Source organism: Gobius niger (assembly GCF_951799975.1).
Source record: "Gobius niger genome assembly, chromosome: 9".
NCBI classification, from domain to species: domain Eukaryota; kingdom Metazoa; phylum Chordata; class Actinopteri; order Gobiiformes; family Gobiidae; genus Gobius; species Gobius niger.
The window spans coordinates 864,229-889,516 of NC_136860.1; the positions used below are offsets into that span (position 1 = coordinate 864,229).

Below are 25,288 nucleotides of genomic sequence, written 5' to 3' on the forward strand. Positions count from 1 at the left end.
TCTGAAACAAAGTAACTGTAGATACTCTGAAACAAAGTAACTGTAGATACTCTGAAACAAAGTAACTGTAGATACTCTGAAACAAAGTAACTGTAGATACTCTGAAACAAAGTAACTGTAGATACTCTGAAACAAAGTAACTGTAGATACTCTGAAACAAAGTAACTGTGGATACTCTGAAACAAAGTAACTGTAGATACTCTGAAACAAAGTAACTGTAGATACTCTGAAACAAAGTAACTGTACCTGAATACTCGTACTCGTATGATACTGTGTGACGTATAACGGCTCTAATGCAGAGTTTCTGTTACAGCGGTGGCTCGACCCAAACAAACCCATCCGGAAACAGCTCAAGAGTGAGTCTCCACTGTACTTTATACTTTATACTTTATACTTTATACTTTATACTTTTACTTCCTCCTGGATCCTCCTGGTTCCTCCTGGTTCCTCCTGGTTCCACCTGGTTCCACCTGGTTCCTCCTGGTTCCTCCTGGTTCCTCCTGGTTCCACCTGGTTCCTCCTGGTTCCTCCTGGTTCCTCCTGGTTCCTCCTGACAGATGTTCCTCACCTCTGAACACATGAGTCTTTACCCCTGAACCACAGTTCTGTTTGTTGTTGCAGGAGGGTCTCCCCATAACCTGAGCTTCAGGGTCAAGTTCTTCGTGAGTGAGCCCAGTAAACTGCAGGAGGAGTACACGCGGTGAGTACTCACTCTGACCTCCTATAGCAGAGTACACGCGGTGAGTACTCACTCTGACCTCCTATAGCAGAGTACACACGGTGAGTACTCACTCTGACCTCCTATAGCAGAGTACACGCGGTGAGTACTCACTCTGACCTCCTATAGCAGAGTACACGCGGTGAGTACTCACTCTGACCTCCTATAGCAGAGTACACACGGTGAGTACTCACTCTGACCTCCTATAGCAGAGTACACACGGTGAGTACTCACTCTGACCTCCTATAGCAGAGTACACGCGGTGAGTACTCACTCTGACCTCCTATAGCAGAGTACACGCGGTGAGTACTCACTCTGACCTCCTATAGCAGAGTACACACGGTGAGTACTCACTCTGACCTCCTATAGCAGAGTACACGCGGTGAGTACTCACTCTGACCTCCTATAGCAGAGTACACGCGGTGAGTACTCACTCTGACCTATAGCAGAGTACACGCGGTGAGTACTCTCTCTGACCTCCTATAGCAGAGTACACGCGGTGAGTACTCACTCTGACCTATAGCAGAGTACACGCGGTGAGTACTCACTCTGACCTCCTATAGCAGAGTACACGCGGTGAGTACTCACTCTGACCTATAGCAGAGTACACGCGGTGAGTACTCTCTCTGACCTCCTATAGCAGAGTACACACGGTGAGTACTCACTCTGACCTCCTATAGCAGAGTACACACGGTGAGTACTCACTCTGACCTCCTATAGCAGAGTACACACGGTGAGTACTCACTCTGACCTCCTATAGCAGAGTACACACGGTGAGTACTCACTCTGACCTCCTATAGCAGAGTACACACGGTGAGTACTCACTCTGACCTCCTATAGCAGAGTACACACGGTGAGTACTCACTCTGACCTCCTATAGCAGAGTACACACGGTGAGTACTCACTCTGACCTCCTATAGCAGAGTACACGCGGTGAGTACTCACTCTGACCTCCTATAGCAGAGTACACGCGGTGAGTACTCACTCTGACCTCCTATAGCAGAGTACACGCGGTGAGTACTCACTCTGACCTATAGCAGAGTACACGCGGTGAGTACTCACTCTGACCTCCTATAGCAGAGTACACGCGGTGAGTACTCACTCTGACCTCCTATAGCAGAGTACACACGGTGAGTACTCACTCTGACCTCCTATAGCAGAGTACACACGGTGAGTACTCACTCTGACCTCCTATAGCAGAGTACACGCGGTGAGTACTCACTCTGACCTCCTATAGCAGAGTACACGCGGTGAGTACTCACTCTGACCTCCTATAGCAGAGTACACGCGGTGAGTACTCACTCTGACCTCCTATAGCAGAGTACACGCGGTGAGTACTCACTCTGATCTCCTATAGCAGAGTACACGCGGTGAGTACTCACTCTGACCTCCTATAGCAGAGTACACGCGGTGAGTACTCACTCTGACCTATAGCAGAGTACACGCGGTGAGTACTCACTCTGACCTATAGCAGAGTACACACGGTGAGTACTCACTCTGACCTCCTATAGCAGAGTACACACTGGTCACAGATGTGGAGTTTTACCTCCTGGTCACAGATGTGGAGTTTTACCTCCTGGTCACAGATGTGGAGTTTTACCTCCTGGTCACAGATGTGGAGTTTTACCTCCTCATGCTCTGGAGCCAAGTGGAAACAACGATCCAGAGTTCGAACCCAGTTATGTGATTTGTCAATGATTGTCGTGATCTCAGGGAAATAAAACACAAACTGTGCTTTAACTTTAATTATTAACGTCTGAACCCCGACTTAAAGGGACTTCAGGATGTTTGACACAGTTATCCAGAGTGTTGCTGATTTCTGGAGATCTTTATATTTGAAGAGTTTCATGGCGCTAGGCTAGTGCTAGGCTAGTGCTAGGCTAGTGCTAGGCTAGTGCATTAGCCTGCATTAAAAGCAGTGTGACCCGCTCCACAGAGCACCTGAGGCAAATCCCTTCTAACACCAGACTAACCATATAAATGTCTGCAATATAACTGACCTGCATCACATGAATGGTCTCATTTTGAGGGACTATTTTCTAGCAGATCACTCCGCCGCTGCGTAGCTTATACAACCACGAAGCTGATGCTGTTCAAGTATAAGTTCTTTTAAATTACTCTACGGACACAGACATTTATATGGTTAGTCTGGTGTTAGAAGTGATTTGCCTCAGGTGCTCTGTGGAGCGGGTCACACTGTTTTTAATGCAGGCTAGCTGATACCATAGACATGCACTAGCCTTGCACTAGCCTAGCGCCATGAAACTCTTCAAACATAAGAACTGCATGAGCAACACTCTGGATAACGAGGAGATGAGGCCCTATGTCAAAAATCCTGAAATATCCCTTTAATCTAATCTGTTCGGCTTTACCCAAATCTAGAAGCTTCTCGACTGGAGCTCAAAGCCTGTAGGCCAGATTTAAGCTGAATTTGAAAGCTAAGACCCACAAAAATGAGCGTCAATTTGTTGTGGTGTTTGGTCTGTTGTTTGTGTTGAGTTTTAGTCGTGGTTTTTCACTTTCTCGTTCTTGGAAGCGTTTCTTTTGTTTTGTGCGAGACCGAGCTGGACAAAACGCGCTCGGTTCAGGCGGGGGGTCAGAGGTCACGGACCAACGACCGGAAGCCACTGAAGATTTGAGTAAAAAGATGTGCAGTTATTTTAAGGCTCTTTTTAGAGTGGGTCTGAAGGATCACACGACACTAAGAAATGTTTCTGCTTTAGTGGAAATAAATCCCCAAAAGAACTTCCGTTATATTTTCAGATTCAAACCTGAATCAGTAAGACATGTTGCGACGCCTCACACAGTTTTAGTGGGACTCGAACCCAGAACCTGCAGCTCCTTCACCACCGGACTGGAGCCTGTTTAAACACATTCAGGATTTTTACTCTTTATTTTCTTTTTTTTTCTTCTTAACCCTAAGCAGAAACACAGAAACAAAGTAAACAGCGGCAAAACAAACAAATAAATAGTTAAATCAATAGTGTAAAATAAAAATAAATAAAAAATAAGATAATAAAGTCTTAATTTGTGTCAGCAGTGTGAATTTTGCAGCCTCCTGTATAAGCAGATATTACACACATATACGTTTCTACACATATATATATATATACACACAGTCCCACTATTTTTTGTTTTATAACAGAACACGGGTACTTTATATCTGCACATAGATTATTATTATTTTGTCATGGTTTAAGTTTAGCGCCCTGTTCATTTAGATTAGTTTTATATGAACCTCCAGTTGATTTCTTGATTTTAACTTTATTTCTTTATTTTGTATATTAATTTAGCTTAAGCTACATCAGTTATCTATATTATATTCTATAGTCTGAGTAAGTCTAAGTCTCCAGCATAATTATTTTTCCTTAATTGTTTTTACTTGCCAGAATGAACATACTTATTGTACTAAAGATGAATTGAACTTTTTGCTTTATTTCCCTGGTTTGTTCACGTCAGTATCAGTCACTGCCGTGATAAACTCTGTCATGTATGTGTTTGGTGTGAGTGCTGCCCCCTGCTGTCCAGGCGGAGAACACGCCTCATGTTTGATCTGTGGTGTTTGTGTGGTCCTCAGGTACCAGTACTTCCTCCAGATCAAGCAGGACGTTCTGACCGGCCGGTTGGTGTCCTCCTTATTATCTTTATTATCTTTATTATTGTTGTTGTTGTTGTTGTTGTTGTTGTTGTTGTTGTTCTAACCTGCCTGTTCTCCGCAGTCTGCCCTGTCCACACAACACGGCCGCGCTGCTCGCCTCCTACGCCGTCCAGTGTGAGTAACGCTGAATCATCTCAGCTCTGGAAAACATTTACTTTGTCTTTACAAACGCACATCCACACAATCATCAGCGCTCGGATTAGGAAGTCCTGTGACCTCTGACCTCAGGGAACCAGGACCACCACGAACCTGAGACACAGAGAGTTTAGGTCCAAGAGGAAAGACGGACTCGTTATTCTCCCCTTTTCACCTGATATGTTTGTGTCCGAGTGTTATATTTATCCCATTTCAATCAAATAGTTCTGTTTTCACACCTCAAACCTCTAAATGTCATGACTAATAAACCTGCTGAATATTGTATTATCATTATTCAAAAGGAAACATCATGGCATAATTGTTTATTAAATATCTTAATAATAAGCCTCATTCATGAATATTAATACTTTTAAAACTTTTGTCCGACAATTTGTAATCTTAAAATATCAGGGCCGTAAGAACAGGGCTTTTATTTTGAAATAAAGAAACAGGAAATGACGTCAGCCAAAAGAACAAGTCTTTGAGTGAAAAGTTTGAAAATGTTTCAAGAACTAAGAAAAAAACAGCTTTTTTCAGACTCAAAGGTAAAGTGTCAGACTTTCAGTGTCCGGTGGTAAAACCCCATGTAAATACTGGAACATATTATTTATTATAGTTTTTCATTAGTTTCAAAAGTAAATGTTCACCCATGCTAACAAATGCTAAAGTCAGGCATTAGCGATTAAATGTGTACATTTTTGCCCCATTTTTACTTGTTTTCCTGCTTTATTATTTTCCCGCCATTTCCCCCCCAATTTTCAACCATTTTCCTGATGATTTTCATTTTGTGTTTTCAGCTGAACTGGGCGATTACTCTGAGGAGGAGCACCCGGCCGGGTACCTGTCCGAGTACCTGTTCATCCCCAACCCTCCACAGGACTTCCACAAGGAGGTGTCCAAGCACCACCAGCAGCACAGGTACAGGACCTGGGTGGCCTCCAGGGGGCGCTGTTCCACACGGGTTCAGACCAAACAGAACAGCTTCCTCTCCTCAGAGCAGATGTGGACCGGGAGGGGGAGGGGCCTCAGGGGTTTCCGGTGGGCGTGATTGACAGACGGGATCAACCAATTAGAGAAAAGCTGGACACGACGCAGGAACAAGCAGCAGGAAGTCTCTTCCCGAGGAACGAGGAACCTGACAGGCGCCGGCCGCCATCTTTAATGTTTGGAGGAGCGCGGTCTGTGATCCCGGTCAGGCAGCACCGCTCTGGGTCCGGCTCTGGGTCCGGCTCCGGGTCCGGCTCCGGGTCCGGCTCCGGCTCCGGGTCCGGCTCTGGGTCCGGGTCCGGCTCCAGGTCCGGCTCCAGGTCCGGCTCCTGGTCCGGCTCCTGGTCCGGCTCCAGGTCCGGCTCCAGGTCCGGCTCCAGGTCCGGCTCCTGGTCCGGCTCCAGGTCCGGCTCCAGGTCCGGCTCCTGGTCCGGCTCCAGGTCCGGCTCCTGGTCCGGCTCCAGGTCCGGCTCCAGGTCCGGCTCCTGGTCCGGCTCCAGGTCCGGCTCCTGGTCCGGCTCCAGGTCCGGCTCCAGGTCCGGCTCCTGGTCCGGCTCCAGGTCCGGCTCCAGGTCCGGCTCCTGGTCCGGCTCCTGGTCCGGCTCCAGGTCCGGCTCCTGGTCCGGCTCCTGGTCCGGCTCCAGGTCCGGCTCCAGGTCCGGCTCCTGGTCCGGCTCCTGGTCCGGCTCCAGGTCCGGCTCCAGGTCCGGCTCCAGGTCCGGCTCCAGGTCCGGCTCCAGGTCCGGGTCCGGCTCCTGGACGATGTTGAAGTTTGGTCTGAACTCGTGGGACGATCAGCACAAAGGTCCCAAAGTGGATCCGGGCGAAGGAACTACTGTAGGAACCTGAGTCGTAAAGTGTTCCAGTACTGTAGTAGTACTAACAGTACTTGTACTCCTCAGCGGCCTGACTCCAGTACTGTAGTAGTACTAACAGTACATGTACCTCCTCAGCGGACTGACCCGGGCCCAGGCTGAGTTCCAGTACTGTAGTAGTATGAGTACATGTGTAGTAGTAATAGTACTTGTGTACTTGTACTCCTCAGCGGCCTGACCCCGGCCCAGGCTGAGTTCCAGTACTGTAGTAGTATGAGTACATGTGTAGTAGTAATAGTACTTGTATACGTGTACTCCTCAGCGGCCTGACCCCGGCCCAGGCGGAGTTCCAGTACTGTAGTAGTATGAGTACATGTGTAGTAGTAATAGTACTTGTGTACTTGTCCTCCTCAGCGGCCTGACCCCGGCCCAGGCGGAGTTCCAGTACCTGAACACGGCCCGGACCCTGGACCTGTATGGGGTGGAGCTGCACTGGGCCCGAGACCAGAGTCAGACCGAGATCCTGCTGGGAGTCCAGTCTGTGGGAATCCTGGTGTTCAAGAACCGAGTCCGGATCAACTACTTCGCCTGGTCAGTACTTTTACTACCACTACTACTGCTGTTAGTACTTCTAATACTTCGCCTGGTCAGTACTTTTACTACCACTACTACTACTGTTAGTACTTCTAATACTTCGCCTGGTCAGTACTTTTACTACCACTACTGTTAGTACTTCTAATACTTCGCCTAGTCAGTACTTTTACTACCACTACTACTACTGTTAGTACTTCTAATACTTCGCCTGGTCAGTACTTTTACTACCACTACTACTGCTGTTAGTACTTCTAATACTTCGCCTGGTCAGTACTTTTACTACCACTACTACTGCTGTTAGTACTTCTAATACTTCGCCTGGTCAGTACTTTTACTACCACTACTACTGCTGTTAGTACTTCTAATACTTCGCCTGGTCAGTACTTTTACTACCACTACTACTGCTGTTACTGCTTCTAATACTTCACCTGGTCAGTACCTTTACTACGACTACTACTGCTGTTAGTACTTCTAATACTTGTGTCAGTACTTCCTGTTGAAGTACTTCCTGTTGAAGTACTTCCCCTGCTCAGTACTTCCTGTTGAAGTACTTCCCCTGCTCAGTACTTCCTGTTGAAGTACTTCCTGTTGAAGTACTTGCTCCTGTGTCTGGGCTGAAGCCTCAGGTTTTCCTCTTTGAATGAACTCGTGTGTTTGTTTCAGGTTGAAGATCGTGAAGATCTCCTTCAAATGTAAACAGTTCTTCATCCAACTGCGGAAAGAAACGGTACGTCCCAACCAAATACCCCACTCACAGATAAATACCCCACTCACAGATAAATACCCCACTCACAGATAAATACCCCACACTCACAGATAAATACCCCCACTCACAGATAAATACCCCACACTCACAGATAAATACCCCACACTCACAGATAAATACCCTCACTCACAGATAAATACCCCCACTCACAGATAAATACCCCACACTCAAAGATAAATACCCCCACTCACAGATAAATACCCCACACTCACAGATAAATACCCCACACTCACAGATAAATACCCCACTCACAGATAAATACCCCACACTCACAGATAAATACCCCACTCACAGATAAATACCCCACACTCACAGATAAATACCCCCACTCACAGATAAATACCCCACACTCACAGATAAATACCCCACACTCACAGATAAATACCCTCACTCACAGATAAATACCCCCACTCACAGATAAATACCCCACACTCACAGATAAATACCCCCACTCACAGATAAATACCCCACTCACAGATAAATACCCCACACTCACAGATAAATACCCCACACTCACAGATAAATACCCCCACTCACAGATAAATACCCCACACTCACAGATAAATACCCCACACTCACAGATAAATACCCACACTCACAGATAAATACCACACACTCACAGATAAATACCCCCACTCACAGATAAATACCCCACACTCACAGATAAATACCCCACACTCACAGATAAATACCCCCACTCACAGATAAATACCCCACACTCACAGATAAATACCCCAATCACAGATAAATACCCCACACTCAAAGATAAATACCCCACACTCAAAGATAAATACCCCCACTCACAGATAAATACCCCACACTCACAGATAAATACCCCACACTCACAGATAAATACCCCACTCACAGATAAATACCCCACACTCACAGATAAATACCCCACTCACAGATAAATACCCCCACTCACAGATAAATACCCCCACTCACAGATAAATACCCCCACTCACAGATAAATACCCCCACTCACAGATAAATACCCCACACTCACAGATAAATACCCCCACTCACAGATAAATACCCCACTCACAGATAAATACCCCACACTCACAGATAAATACCCCACACTCACAGATAAATACCCCCACTCACAGATAAATACCCCACACTCACAGATAAATACCCCACACTCACAGATAAATACCCACACTCACAGATAAATACCACACACTCACAGATAAATACCCCACACTCACAGATAAATACCACACTCACAGATAAATACCCCACTCACAGATAAATACCCCACACTCACAGATAAATACCCCCACTCACAGATAAATACCCCACTCACAGATAAATACCCCCACTCACAGATAAATACCCCCACTCACAGATAAATACCCCCACTCACAGATAAATACCCCCACTCACAGATAAATACCCCACACTCACAGATAAATACCCCACACTCAGATAAATACCCCCACACTCACAGATAAATACCCCACACTCACAGATAAATACCCACACTCACAGATAAATACCCCACACTCACAGATAAATACCCCACACTCACAGATAAATACCCCACACTCACAGATAAATACCCCCCTCAGATAAATACCCCACACTCACAGATAAATACCCCACACTCACAGATAAATACCCCACACTCACAGATAAATACCCCCACTCACAGATAAATACCCCACACTCACAGATAAATACCCCACACTCACAGATAAATACCCCCCACTCACAGATAAATACCCCCCTCAGATAAATACCCCACACTCAGATAAATACCCCCACACTCACAGATAAATACCCCACACTCACAGATAAATACCCCCCTCAGATAAATACCCCACACTCACAGATAAATACCCCACACTCACAGATAAATACCCCCCACTCACAGATAAATACCCCACACTCACAGATAAATACCCCACACTCACAGATAAATACCCCCACTCACAGATAAATACCCCACACTCACAGATAAATACCCCACACTCACAGATAAATACCCCCCACTCACAGATAAATACCCCCCACTCACAGATAAATACCCCACTCACAGATAAATACCCCACACTCACAGATAAATACCCCCACTCACAGATAAATACCCCACACTCACAGATAAATACCCCACACTCACAGATAAATACCCCACTCACAGATAAATACCCCACACTCACAGATAAATACCCCACTCACAGATAAATACCCCCACACTCACAGATAAATACCACACTCACAGATAAATAACCACACTCACAGATAAATAACCACACTCACAGATAAATACCCCACACTCACAGATAAATACCCCACACTCACAGATAAATACCCCACACTCACAGATAAATACCCCACACTCACAGATAAATACCCCACTCACAGATAAATACCCCACACTCACAGATAAATACCCCACTCACAGATAAATACCCCCACTCACAGATAAATACCCCACTCACAGATAAATACCCCCACTCACAGATAAATACCCCCACTCACAGATAAATACCCCACACTCACAGATAAATACCCCCACTCACAGATAAATACCCCACTCACAGATAAATACCCCCACTCACAGATAAATACCCCACACTCACAGATAAATACCCCCACTCACAGATAAATACCCCCACTCACAGATAAATACCCCCACTCACAGATAAATACCCCCACTCACAGATAAATACCCCACACTCACAGATAAATACCCCCACTCACAGATAAATACCCCACACTCACAGATAAATACCCCACACTCACAGATAAATACCCCACACTCAGATAAATACCCCCACACTCACAGATAAATACCCCACACTCACAGATAAATACCCCCCTCAGATAAATACCCCACACTCACAGATAAATACCCCACACTCACAGATAAATACCCCCACACTCACAGATAAATACCCCACACTCACAGATAAATACCCCACACTCAGATAAATACCCCACACTCACAGATAAATACCCCCACTCACAGATAAATACCCCCACTCACAGATAAATACCCCACTCACAGATAAATACCCCCACTCACAGATAAATACCCCCACTCACAGATAAATACCCCCACTCACAGATAAATACCCCCACTCACAGATAAATACCCCACACTCACAGATGAATACCCCACACTCACAGATAAATACCCCACACTCACAGATAAATACCCCACACTCACAGATAAATACCCCACACTCACAGATAAATACCCCACACTCACAGATAAATACCCCACACTCACAGATAAATACCCCACACTCACAGATAAATACCCCCCACTCACAGATAAATACCCCCCACTCACAGATAAATACCCCACACTCACAGATAAATACCCCACACTCACAGATAAATACCCCTCACTCAGATAAATACCCCACTCACAGATAAATACCCCACACTCAGATAAATACCCCACTCACAGATAAATACCCCACACTCACAGATAAATACCCCCACACTCACAGATAAATACCCCACACTCAGATAAATACCCCACACTCAGATAAATACCCCCACTCACAGATAAATACCCCTCACTCACAGATAAATACCCCTCACTCACAGATAAATACCCCACACTCACAGATAAATACCCCACACTCACAGATAAATACCCCACACTCACAGATAAATACCCCACACTCAGATAAATACCCCACACTCAGATAAATACCCCCACTCACAGATAAATACCCCCACTCACAGATAAATACCCCCACTCACAGATAAATACCCCACACTCACAGATAAATACCCCACACTCACAGATAAATACCAACACTCACAGATAAATACCCCCACTCACAGATAAATACCCCCACTCACAGATAAATACCCCACACCCACAGATAAATACCCTCACACTCACAGATAAATACCCCCACACTCACAGATAAATACCCCACACTCACAGATAAATACCCCCCACTCACAGATAAATACCCACACTCACAGATAAATACCCACACTCACAGATAAATACCCACACTCACAGATAAATACCCCACACTCACAGATAAATACCCACACTCACAGATAAATACCCACACTCACAGATAAATACCCCACACTCACAGATAAATACCCCACACTCACAGATGAATACCCCACACTCACAGATGAATACCCCACACTCACAGATGAATACCCCACACTCACAGATAAATACCCCACACTCACAGATAAATACCCCACACTCACAGATAAATACCCCACACTCACAGATAAATACCCCACACTCACAGATAAATACCCCACACTCACAGATAAATACCCCACACTCACAGATAAATACCCCACACTCACAGATAAATACCCCACACTCACAGATAAATACCCCACACTCACAGATAAATACCCCACACTCACAGATAAATACCCCACACTCACAGATAAATACCCCACACTCACAGATAAATACCCCACACTCACAGATAAATACCCCACACTCACAGATAAATACCCCACACTCACAGATAAATACCCCACACTCACAGATAAATACCCCACACTCACAGATAAATACCCCACACTCACAGATAAATACCACACTCACAGATAAATACCCCACACTCTCAGATAAATACCCCACACTCACAGATAAATACCCTCACACTCACAGATAAATACCCCCACACTCACAGATAAATACCCCACACTCAGATAAATACCCCCACACACAGATAAATACCCTCACACTCACAGATAAATACCCCCCCACTCACAGATAAATACCCCCCCACTCACAGATAAATACCCCACACTCACAGATAAATACCCCACTCACAGATAAATACCCCCCACTCACAGATAAATACCCCCCACTCACAGATAAATACCCCACACTCACAGATAAATACCCCACACTCACAGATAAATACCCCTCACTCAGATAAATACCCCACTCACAGATAAATACCCCACACTCAGATAAATACCCCACTCACAGATAAATACCCCACACTCACAGATAAATACCCCCCACTCACAGATAAATACCCCCACACTCACAGATAAATACCCCACACTCAGATAAATACCCCACACTCAGATAAATACCCCCACTCACAGATAAATACCCCTCACTCACAGATAAATACCCCACACTCACAGATAAATACCCCACACTCACAGATAAATACCCCACACTCACAGATAAATACCCCACACTCAGATAAATACCCCACACTCAGATAAATACCCCCACTCACAGATAAATACCCCACACTCACAGATAAATACCCCCCACTCACAGATAAATACCCCCCACTCACAGATAAATACCCCCACTCACAGATAAATACCCCCACTCACAGATAAATACCCCACACCCACAGATAAATACCCTCACACTCACAGATAAATACCCCCACACTCACAGATAAATACCCCACACTCACAGATAAATACCCCACACTCACAGATAAATACCCACACTCACAGATAAATACCCACACTCACAGATAAATACCCACACTCACAGATAAATACCCCACACTCACAGATAAATACCCACACTCACAGATAAATACCCACACTCACAGATAAATACCCCACACTCACAGATAAATACCCCACACTCACAGATGAATACCCCACACTCACAGATGAATACCCCACACTCACAGATGAATACCCCACACTCACAGATAAACACCCCACACTCACAGATAAATACCCCACACTCACAGATAAATACCCACACTCACAGATAAATACCCCACACTCACAGATAAATACCCCCACTCACAGATAAATACCCCCACACTCAGATAAATACCCCACACTCTCAGATAAATACCCCCACACTCACAGATAAACACCCCACACTCACAGATAAATACCCCACACTCACAGATAAATACCCACACTCACAGATAAATACCCCACACTCACAGATAAATACCCCCACACTCAGATAAATACCCCACACTCTCAGATAAATACCCCCACACTCACAGATAAATACCCCCACACTCACAGATAAATACCCCCACACTCACAGATAAATACCCCCACACTCACAGATAAATACCCCACACTCACAGATAAATACCCCACACTCACAGATAAATACCCCACACTCACAGATAAATACCCCACACTCACAGATAAATACCCCACACTCACAGATAAATACCCCACACTCACAGATAAATACCCCACACTCACAGATAAATACCCCACACTCACAGATAAATACCCCACACTCACAGATAAATACCCACACTCACAGATAAATACCACACTCACAGATAAATACCCCACACTCACAGATAAACACCCCACACTCACAGATAAATACCCCCCACTCACAGATAAATACCCCCCACTCACAGATAAATACCCCACACTCACAGATAAATACCCCACACTCACAGATAAATACCCCACACTCACAGATAAATACCCCACACTCACAGATAAATACCCCACACTCACAGATAAATACCCCACACTCACAGATAAATACCCCACACTCACAGATAAATACCCCACACTCACAGATAAATACCCCACACTCACAGATAAATACCCCACTCACAGATAAATACCCCACACTCAGATAAATACCCCCACACTCTCAGATAAATACCCTCACACTCACAGATAAATACCCCCACTCACAGATAAATACCCCACACTCACAGATAAACACCCCACACTCACAGATAAATACCCCACACTCACAGATAAATACCCCACACTCACAGATAAATACCCCACACTCACAGATAAATACCCTCACACTCACAGATAAATACCCCCACACTCACAGATAAATACCCCACTCACAGATAAATACCCCACTCACAGATAAATACCCCACACTCACAGATAAATACCCCACACTCAGATAAATACCCCACACTCACAGATAAATACCCCACACTCACAGATAAATACCCCACACTCACAGATAAATACCCCCACTCACAGATAAATACCCCACACTCACAGATAAATACCCCCACACTCACAGATAAACACCCCACACTCACAGATAAATACCCCACACTCACAGATAAATACCCCCACTCACAGATAAATACCCCACACTCACAGATAAATACCCCCACACTCAGATAAATACCCCACACTCACAGATAAATACCCCCACACTCACAGATAAATACCCCCACACTCACAGATAAATACCCCCACACTCACAGATAAATACCCCCACTCACAGATAAATACCACACACTCACAGATAAATACCCTACACTCACAGATAAATACCCCACACTCACAGATAAATACCCCACACTCACAGATAAATACCCCACACTCACAGATAAATACCCCACACTCACAGATAAATACCCCACACTCACAGATAAATACCCCACACTCACAGATAAATACCTCCACTCACAGATAAATACCCCACACTCACAGATAAATACCCCACACTCACAGATAAACACCCCACACTCACAGATAAATACCCCACACTCACAGATAAATACACACTCAGATAAATACCCCACTCACAAATACCCCACACTCACAGATAAACACCCCACACTCACAGATAAATACCCCACACTCACAGATAAATACCCCCACTCACAGATATATACCCCACTTACAGATAAATACCCCACACTCACAGATAAATACCCCACACTCACAGATAAATACCCCCACACTCACAGATAAATACCCCACACTCACAGATAAATACCCACACACTCACAGATAAATACCCACACTCACAGATAAATGCCCCCACTTTCACAGATAAATACCCCACACTCACAGATAAATACCCCACACTCACAGATAAATACCCCCACACTCACAGATAAATACCCCCCACACTCACAGATAAATACCCCACACTCACAGATGAATACCCCACACTCACAGATAAATACCCCACACTCACAGATAAATACCCCACACTCACAGATAAATACCCCACACTCACAGATAAATACCCCACTCACAGATAAATACCCCACTCACAGATAAATACCCCACACTCACAGATAAATACCCCACACTCACAGATAAATACCCCACACTCACAGATAAATACCCCACACTCACAGATAAATACCCACACTCACAGATAAATACCCACACTCACAGATAAATACCCACACTCACAGATAAATATCCCACACTCACAGATAAATACCACACTCACAGATAAATACCCTCACTCACAGATAAATACCACACACTCACAGATAAATACCCCCACACTCACAGATAAATACCCCCACACTCACAGATAAATACCCCACACTCACAGATAAATACCCCACACTCACAGATAAATACCCCACACTCACAGATAAATACCCACACACTCACAGATAAATACCCCACACTCACAGATAAATACCCCACACTCACAGATAAATACCCCACACTCACAGATAAATACCCCACACTCACAGATAAATACCCCACACTCACAGATAAATACCCCACACTCACAGATAAATACCCCCACACTCACAGATAAATACCCCACTCACACTGCTAAGATACACATACTCAGTTTTTAGGAGAATGGAGGTTCATGCTGTGTATCTGACTTCCATTTAAGCCGTGTTTCTTTCTGATGACCTCCTGACCTTCTCTCAGTTCTCCCAGTGTGATGACCTCCTGATCTTCTCAGTTTTCCCAGTGTGATGACCTCCTGATCTCAGTTTTCCCAGTGTGATGACCTCCTGATCTCAGTTTTCCCAGTGTGATGACCTCCTGATCTCAGTTTTCCCAGTGTGATGACCTCCTGATCTCAGTTCTCCCAGTGTGATGACCTCCTGATCTTTTCAGTTCTCCCAGTGTGATGACCTCCTGATCTTCTCAGTTTTCCCAGTGTGATGACCTCCTGATCTCAGTTCTCCCAGTGTGATGACCTCCTGATCTTCTCAGTTCTCCCAGTGTGATGACCTCCTGATCTTCTCAGTTTTCCCAGTGTGATGACCTCCTGATCTCAGTTTTCCCAGTGTGATGACCTCCTGATCTTCTCAGTTCTCCCAGTGTGATGACCTCCTGACCTTCTCTCAGTTCTCCCAGTGTGATGACCTCCTGATCTTCTCAGTTTTCCCAGTGTGATGACCTCCTGATCTTCACAGTTTTCCCAGTGTGATGACCTCCTGATCTTCTCAGTTTTCCCAGTGTGACGACCTCCTGATCTTCTCAGTTCTCCCAGTGTGATGACCTCCTGATCTTCTCAGTTTTCCCAGTGTGATGACCTCCTGATCTTCTCAGTTTTCCCAGTGTGACGACCTCCTGATCTTCTCAGTTCTCCCAGTGTGATGACCTCCTGATCTTCTCAGTTCTCCCAGTGTGATGACCTGTTTAACGTGAGATGTTTGTGTCTCTGCAGGCGGAGTCTCGGGAGACGCTGCTGGGCTTCCACATGGGGAACTATCGCGCCTGTAAGAACCTGTGGAAGTCCTGCGTGGAGCACCACACCTTCTTCAGACTGGAGCGCCCCCTACCGCCGCAGAAGAACTTCTTCAGCCACTACTTCACCCTGGGATCCAAGTTCAGATACTGGTACAATTACTACAACGACTACTTTACTGTTGGACCTACAAGCTCTGATGCTCTTTAGAGGAGACGCTGCAGGAGAAACAGGGAAACATGAGGAGGTCCGTGTGGTCATTGTACGTTCAGATCCAGGTTTGGTTTTAATGAATCACTTCCTGGATGAATCTCCTGGACCTGCAGCGTCTCCGTTCTTTAACCTGCTTCCTGTCTCTGACTCGTGTCTCTGGCGCCCCCAGTGGTCGTACGGAGGTGCAGTCGGTGCAGTATGGGAAAGAGAAGGGCATCAAGGACCGAGTGTTCGCCAGGTCAGTCCTCACGCTCTCAGTCCACAAATGTCAATCTGATGGAAGATTAATGTCCCAACTAAATAATCTTTCCTTTATTCAAGTTTTCCTCATAATAGGTTCATCTCCAATGTCAAGACGTGGGAAAAGTTGGGAATAAATTGGGGGGAAAATAATAATTGGCAAACGTTGGGCAAAAATAAAGGAAAATTGTGTGAAAAGAAAAAGGATAAATTGGGGGGGAAAATGGCATAAATGAGGAAATAAAATTGAAAAAAAAAAGACAACCACAACATAAAACACTGGGGCAAAGATATGAAAAAAATAATACGTAAAACTAAGTCGGGGAAAATGGGGAGAAGATTGTGCAAAAAACAATCATTAATTTGAGCTGAAACAAAGTCCTTTATGTTCCTGGACCAACGGCATCAAAACCTAGATCTTAAAGGGGGGGTATTCTGCAAAAGAGACTTTTTCCAGCTTTCCATCATGTTATTCTGTCACTCCCTCATTAAAAACATGGCTGAAGTGTTGTCTTGGCACATTCACGTATTTCTGAGTAATCTGTAAAAACTCTGATGGCGGCCATTTTAGGGATAGGTTTGCCTGAGTCCTCCTAGGAACGCCCCCACCTCCTGGAGACGCCTCCGAGCTTTGGTCACCAGCCGAGTAACCGACCACTGCTCCTCAGCAGAACCCCCTCCCCACTGATGCCACAGACAGCGTGTGGAGGGGGCGTGTCTAAAGGCTCAGAGGTTCTTAAAGAGACAGAGGCCTATTTCAAGACATTCACTACAGCCATTTTGAGAGAGACATTTTATACAAGGCAGTTATTCTAATTTACTGCATTTACAGACCGACAGAAGGTTTGTCATCACTGTAGTGAGATATAGACTGGTGCTATAGGACTGACAAAAGCAGAACACCCCCTCTTTAAAGCAGAACACCCCCTCTTTAAAGCAGAACACCCCCTCTTTAAAGCAGAACACCCCCTCTTTAAAGCAGAACACCCCCTCTTTAAAGCAGAACACCCCCTCTTTAAAGCAGAACACCCCCTCTTTAAAGTTCTCCTCAGGATGTTTCATGTGTGTAATATGAGATGTTCTCCTCAGGATGGTTCATGTGTGTAATATGAGATGTTCTCCTCAGGATGGTTCATGTGTGTAATATGAGATGTTCTCCTCAGGATGGTTCATGTGTGTAATATTAGATGTTCTCCTCAGGATGGTTCATGTGTGTAATATTAGATGTTCTCCTCAGGATGGTTCATGTGTGTAATATGAGATGTTCTCCTCAGGATGGTTCATGTGTGTAATATGAGATGTTCTCCTCAGGATGGTTCATGTATATAATATGAGATGTTCTCCTCAGGATGGTTCATGTATGTAATATTAGATGTTCTCCTCAGGATGGTTCATGTGTGTAATATGAGATGTTCTCCTCAGGATGGTTCATGTGTGTAATATGAGATGTTCTCCTCAGGATGGTTCATGTGTGTAATATGAGATGTTCTCCTCAGGATGTTTCATGTGTGTAATATGAGATGTTCTCCTCAGGTCTCCGTCGAAGCCTCTGTGCAGGAAGCTGGTCTCGGGCACAGACTGGGATTCCGTCAGCAGGAACTCTCTGTCCGACGAACGACTGGAAACACAGAGTTTACCCAACAGATCCCCCCCCGGGACGCCCAACCAGTGAGTACCCCCCTGACCCCCCAAACCAGTGAGTACCCCCCTGACCCCCCAAACCAGTGAGTACCCCCCTGACCCCCCCAAACCAGTGAGTACCCCACTGACCCCCCAAACCAGAGAGTACCCCACTGACCCCCCAAACCAGAGAGTACCCCCCTGACCCCCCAAACCAGTGAGTACCCCACTGACCCCCCCAAACCAGTGAGTACCCCACTGACCCCCCAAACCAGAGAGTACCCCCCTGACCCCCCCAGTGAGCGACTCTTCAGACGGTGCAGAGGTTCATCGTGTCACATGGTCTGCTGGTCTAACATGGCTGCCTCTGTGGTTGCAGTACCTCCCTCCTGTCAGCAGAGGGCACCCGCGTGCGCCCCTCCTCCGTGGGTCACCTGGTCGATCATGTGATCCACTCCTCGCCATCGCTGCCCGTCTTCTCGTCCAATCACAAGTCAGCGTCGTCCACACAGGCCAACAGCATCTCTCTGGACTCCACACCGTAAGTGCTGCGGCTTTACCCAAATCTAAAGGTCAGGGCAGTGAGTGAAGGAGCCTCGGCCGGGTCACCGAGAGCTCACTGAGAGGTCACTGAGAGGTCACCGAGAGCTCACAGAGAGGTCACTGAGAGGTCACAGAGAGGTCACCGAAAGGTCACCGAGAGGTCACAGAGAGGTCACAGAGAGGTCACAGAGAGGTCACAGAGAGGTCACAGAGAGGTCACCGAGAGGTCACTGAGTTCAGTTAGTGCACCTTTAAACATTCTATTCAGGACCGAAACCAGGTTCTTCGGGTTGAGAAACACACAGGGCGGCGCCACCTGCTGGACGGCCCCGCCTCCTGCAGCATCACCACCTTAGGACACGCCTTCAAACCTCAAAGATCCATAAAGACTTTGTGTCAGAAACTAGAGACGTCAAGCCTCAGTCTGTCCGACTCAGAGGAGCAACATCGCTGTGAACATCTGGAAATGTCCCTCTCATTCTTTTCTGACGTTCTCCTGACGTTCTCCTGATGTTCTGATGTGCTCCTGATGTTCTCCTGATGTTCTCCTGATGTTCTCCTGACGTTCTGATGTGCTCCTGATGTTCTCCTGATGTTCTCCTGATGTTCTCCTGATGTTTTCCTGATGTTCTCCTGATGTTCTCCTGATGTTCTGATGTTCTGATGTTCTCCTGATGTTCTGATGTTCTCCTGACGTTCTCCTGATGTGCTCCTGATGTGCTCCTGACGATCTGATGTTCTGATGTGCTCCTGACGTTCTGATGTGCTCCTGATGTTCTCCTGATGTTCTGATGTTCTCCTGATGTTCTCCTGATGTTCTCCTGATGTTCTGATGTTCTCCTGATGTTCCCCTGACGTTCTGATGTGCTCCTGATGTTCTCCTGATGTTCTCCTGATGTTCCCCTGACGTTCTGATGTGCTCCTGATGTTCTCCTGATGTTCTCCTGATGTGCTCCTGACGTTCTCCTGATGTGTTTATGTCACAGATCTCCTGAGGGAGTGGACGGTCAGCCGCCCGCTCTGCCGCCCAAACAGCTGAGCAGAAAGACCCTCAGTCAGATCATCCAGGCTCATTCACAGCAGAGTCTCCTGGACAATCACCTGAACGAGCTGTACGACACGCCGGGCAGCGACAAGAGCAACACGGTCAGTCACATGACCACTGACCACACGGCCAGTCACATGACCACTGACCACACGGCCAGTCACATGACCACTGACCACACGGCCAGTCACATGACCACTGACCACACGGCCAGTCACATGACCACCCTGACCACACGGCCAGTCACATGACCACTGACCACACCCACACGGCCAGTCACATGACCACCCTGACCACACCCACACGGCCAGTCACATGACCACTGACCACACGGCCAGTCACATGACCACTGACCACACGGCCAGTCACATGACCACCCTGACCACACCCACACGGCCAGTCACATGACCACTGACCACACCCACACGGTCAGTCACATGACCACTGAACAGGACCACACGGCCAGTCACATGACCACTGAACAGGACCACACGGCCAGTCACATGATCACTGACCACACCCACTGAACAGGACCACACGGCCAGTCACATGACCACCCTGACCACACCCACTGAACAGGACCACACGGTCAGTCACATGACCACTGACCACACCCACACGGCCAGTCACATGACCACTGACCACACCCACACGGTCAGTCACATGACCACCTTGACCACACGGCATGTCACATGACCACTGACCACACCCACTGAACAGGACCACACGGCCAGTCACATGATCACTGACCACACCCACTGAACAGGACCACACGGCCAGTCACATGATCACTGACCACACCCACTGAACAGGACCACACGGCCAGTCACATGATCACTGACCACACCCACTGACCACACCCACACGGCCAGTCACATGATCACTGACCACACCCACTGACCACACCCACACGGCCAGTCACATGACCACTGACCACTCCCACACGGCCAGTCACATGACCACTGAACAGGACCACACGGCCAGTCACATGACCACTGACCACACGGCCAGTCACATGACCACTGAACAGGACCACACGGCCAGTCACATGACCACTGACCACACGGCCAGTCACATGACCACTGACCACACGGCCAGTCACATGACCACTGACCACACGGCCAGTCACATGACCACTGACCACACGGCCAGTCACATGACCACTGAACAGGACCACACGGCCAGTCACATGACCACTGACCACACCCACACGGCCAGTCACATGACCACTGACCACACGGCCAGTCACATGACCACCCTGACCACACCCACACGGCCAGTCACATGACCACTGACCACACGGCCAGTCACATGACCACTGACCACACCCACACGGCCAGTCACATGACCACTGACCACACCCACACGGTCAGTCACATGATCACTGACCACACCCACACGGCCAGTCACATGATCACTGACCACACCCACACGGCCAGTCACATGACCACTGACCACACCCACACAGCCAGTCACATGACCACTGACCACACCCACACGGTCAGTCACATGACCACTGACCACACCCACACGGCCAGTCACATGATCACTGACCACACCCACACGGCCAGTCACATGACCACTGACCACACCCACACGGTCAGTCACATGACCACTGACCACACCCACACGGCCAGTCACATGACCACTGACCACACCCACACGGTCAGTCACATGACCACTGACCACACCCACACGGTCAGTCACATGACCACTGACCACACCCACACGGCCAGTCACATGACCACTGACCACACCCACACGGCCAGTCACATGATCACTGACCACACCCACACGGCCAGTCACATGATCACTGACCACACCCACACGGCCAGTCACATGATCACTGACCACACCCACACGGCCAGTCACATGATCACTGACCACACCCACACGGCCAGTCACATGACCACTGACCACACCCACACGGCCAGTCACATGACCACTGACCACACCCACTGAACAGGACCACACGGACAGTCACATGATCACTGACCACACCCACTGAACAGGACCACACGGACAGTCACATGATCACTGACCACACCCACTGAACAGGACCACACGGCCAGTCACATGACCACTGACCACACCCACACGGCCAGTCACATGATCACTGACCACACGGCCAGTCACATGACCACTGACCACACCCACACGGCCAGTCACATGATCACTGACCACACGGCCAGTCACATGACCACCCTGACCACACCCACTGAACAGGACCACACGGCCAGTCACATGACCACTGACCACACCCACACGGTCAGTCACATGATCACTGACCACACCCACACGGCCAGTCACATGACCACTGACCACACCCACACGGCCAGTCACATGATCACTGACCACACCCACTGAACAGGACCACACGGCCAGTCACATGATCACTGACCACACCCACACGGCCAGTCACATGACCACTGACCACACGGCCAGTCACATGACCACTGACCACACCCACACGGTCAGTCACATGACCACTGACCACACCCACACGGCCAGTCACATGACCACTGACCACACCCACTGAACAGGACCACACGGCCAGTCACATGATCACTGACCACACCCACACGGCCAGTCACATGATCACTGACCACACCCACACGGTCAGTCACATGACCACTGACCACACCCACACGGTCAGTCACATGACCACTGACCACACCCACACGGTCAGTCACATGACCACTGACCACACCCACACAGCCAGTCACATGACCACTGACCACACCCACACGGTCAGTCACATGACCACTGACCACACGGCCAGTCACATGATCACTGACCACACCCACACGGCCAGTCACATGACCACTGACCACACGGCCAGTCACATGACCACTGACCACACGGCCAGTCACATGACCACTGACCACACCCACACAGCCAGTCACATGACCACTGACCACACCCACACGGCCAGTCACATGACCACTGACCACACGGCCAGTCACATGACCACTGACCACACGGCCAGTCACATGACCACTGACCACACCCACACGGCCAGTCACATGACCACTGACCACACCCACACGGCCAGTCACATGATCACTGACCACACCCACACGGCCAGTCACATGACCACCCTGACCACACCCACACGGCCAGTCACATGACCACCCTGACCACACCCACACGGCCAGTCACATGATCACTGACCACACGGCCAGTCACATGACCACCCTGACCACACCCACACGGCCAGTCACATGATCACTGACCACACGGCCAGTCACATGACCACTGACCACACCCACTGAACAGGACCACACGGCCAGTCACATGACCACTGACCACACCCACACGGCCAGTCACATGATCACTGACCACACCCACACGGCCAGTCACATGACCACTGACCACACCCACACGGCCAGTCACATGACCACTGACCACACCCACACGGCCAGTCACATGATCACTGACCACACCCACACGGCCAGTCACATGACCACTGACCACACCCACTGACCACACCCACACGGCCAGTCACATGACCACTGACCACACCCACTGAACAGGACCACACGGTCAGTCACATGACCACCCTGACCACACCCACACGGCCAGTCACATGACCACTGACCACACCCACTGAACAGGACCACACGGTCAGTCACATGACCACCCTGACCACACCCACACGGCCAGTCACATGACCACTGACCACACCCACTGACCACACCCACACGGCTAGTCACATGACCACTGACCACACCCACTGAACAGGACCACACGGTCAGTCACATGACCACTGACCACACGGCCAGTCACATGATCACTGACCACACCCACACGGCCAGTCACATGATCACTGACCACACCCACTGAACAGGACCACACGGTCAGTCACATGACCACTGACCACACCCACACGGCCAGTCACATGACCACCCTGACCACACCAGTAGGTGTGGTGGTGGGTGTGAGAGAGTTGAGCTCAGACTGTGATTGACACAGTGCTGATGGATAAACCTGTGGTCCTGTGTGTTTCAGCTGAACGGAGTGGTTCCTCACGACAACCTGGTGCTGATCAAGATGAGGCCGGACGAACACGGGAGGTTCGGCTTCAACGTCAAGGTAACGGAAGAACCGACGTCGTCATGGAGTCATCGACACACACGCAAACACACATGAAGAAGAAGAGTTAGTGTCCAGAGAGCAGAATGAGCTCCTCTCTGGTTCACACACATGAAGAAGAGTTAGTGTTCAGAGAGCAGAATGAGCTCCTCTGACTGTCAGGACCCAGGCAGACCCTGCTGTGGGAGCTGATGGGGATAGAGAACATCGTTTCCAGATCCTACAGTTTTAAACCAGACCCGGGTCCAGACCCTCATGACCCGGGCTCGGCGCCGCTACATTTATTCCAAACTGATACGAAAATATTTGTCGTCTAGAACCAGAAAACAGAGCAAGAACAAATGTACAAGACTGGGTTCATCTGCAAAGGTCAAGACACGCGTGAAAATGGGGAGAAATTAGTGGGAAAAAATGGGAAAATTGGGCAAAAATATTTGAAAAAAATAGTAATTTAAAAGAATGGGTAAAAACAGTCACTTACTT

The 25,288-nt window shown here is 47.9% G+C and overlaps 1 protein-coding gene across 1 annotated transcript in view; it reads left to right on the forward strand.

Moving 5' to 3' along the window:
• The window catches only part of ptpn4a (protein tyrosine phosphatase non-receptor type 4a), a 60,140-nt gene that overhangs the window by 22,731 nt on the left and 12,121 nt on the right, over positions 1-25,288 (forward strand). The window contains exons 4-16 of the mRNA XM_079563521.1: positions 314-356; positions 622-700; positions 4,296-4,340; positions 4,438-4,490; positions 5,309-5,429; positions 6,728-6,904; positions 7,571-7,634; positions 17,029-17,201; positions 17,432-17,500; positions 19,036-19,170; positions 19,502-19,663; positions 20,652-20,811; positions 24,722-24,805. Of these exons, the coding sequence (XP_079419647.1) occupies positions 314-356; positions 622-700; positions 4,296-4,340; positions 4,438-4,490; positions 5,309-5,429; positions 6,728-6,904; positions 7,571-7,634; positions 17,029-17,201; positions 17,432-17,500; positions 19,036-19,170; positions 19,502-19,663; positions 20,652-20,811; positions 24,722-24,805 (1,365 nt within the window). The remainder of the gene's footprint in view (positions 1-313; positions 357-621; positions 701-4,295; positions 4,341-4,437; positions 4,491-5,308; positions 5,430-6,727; positions 6,905-7,570; positions 7,635-17,028; positions 17,202-17,431; positions 17,501-19,035; positions 19,171-19,501; positions 19,664-20,651; positions 20,812-24,721; positions 24,806-25,288) is intronic.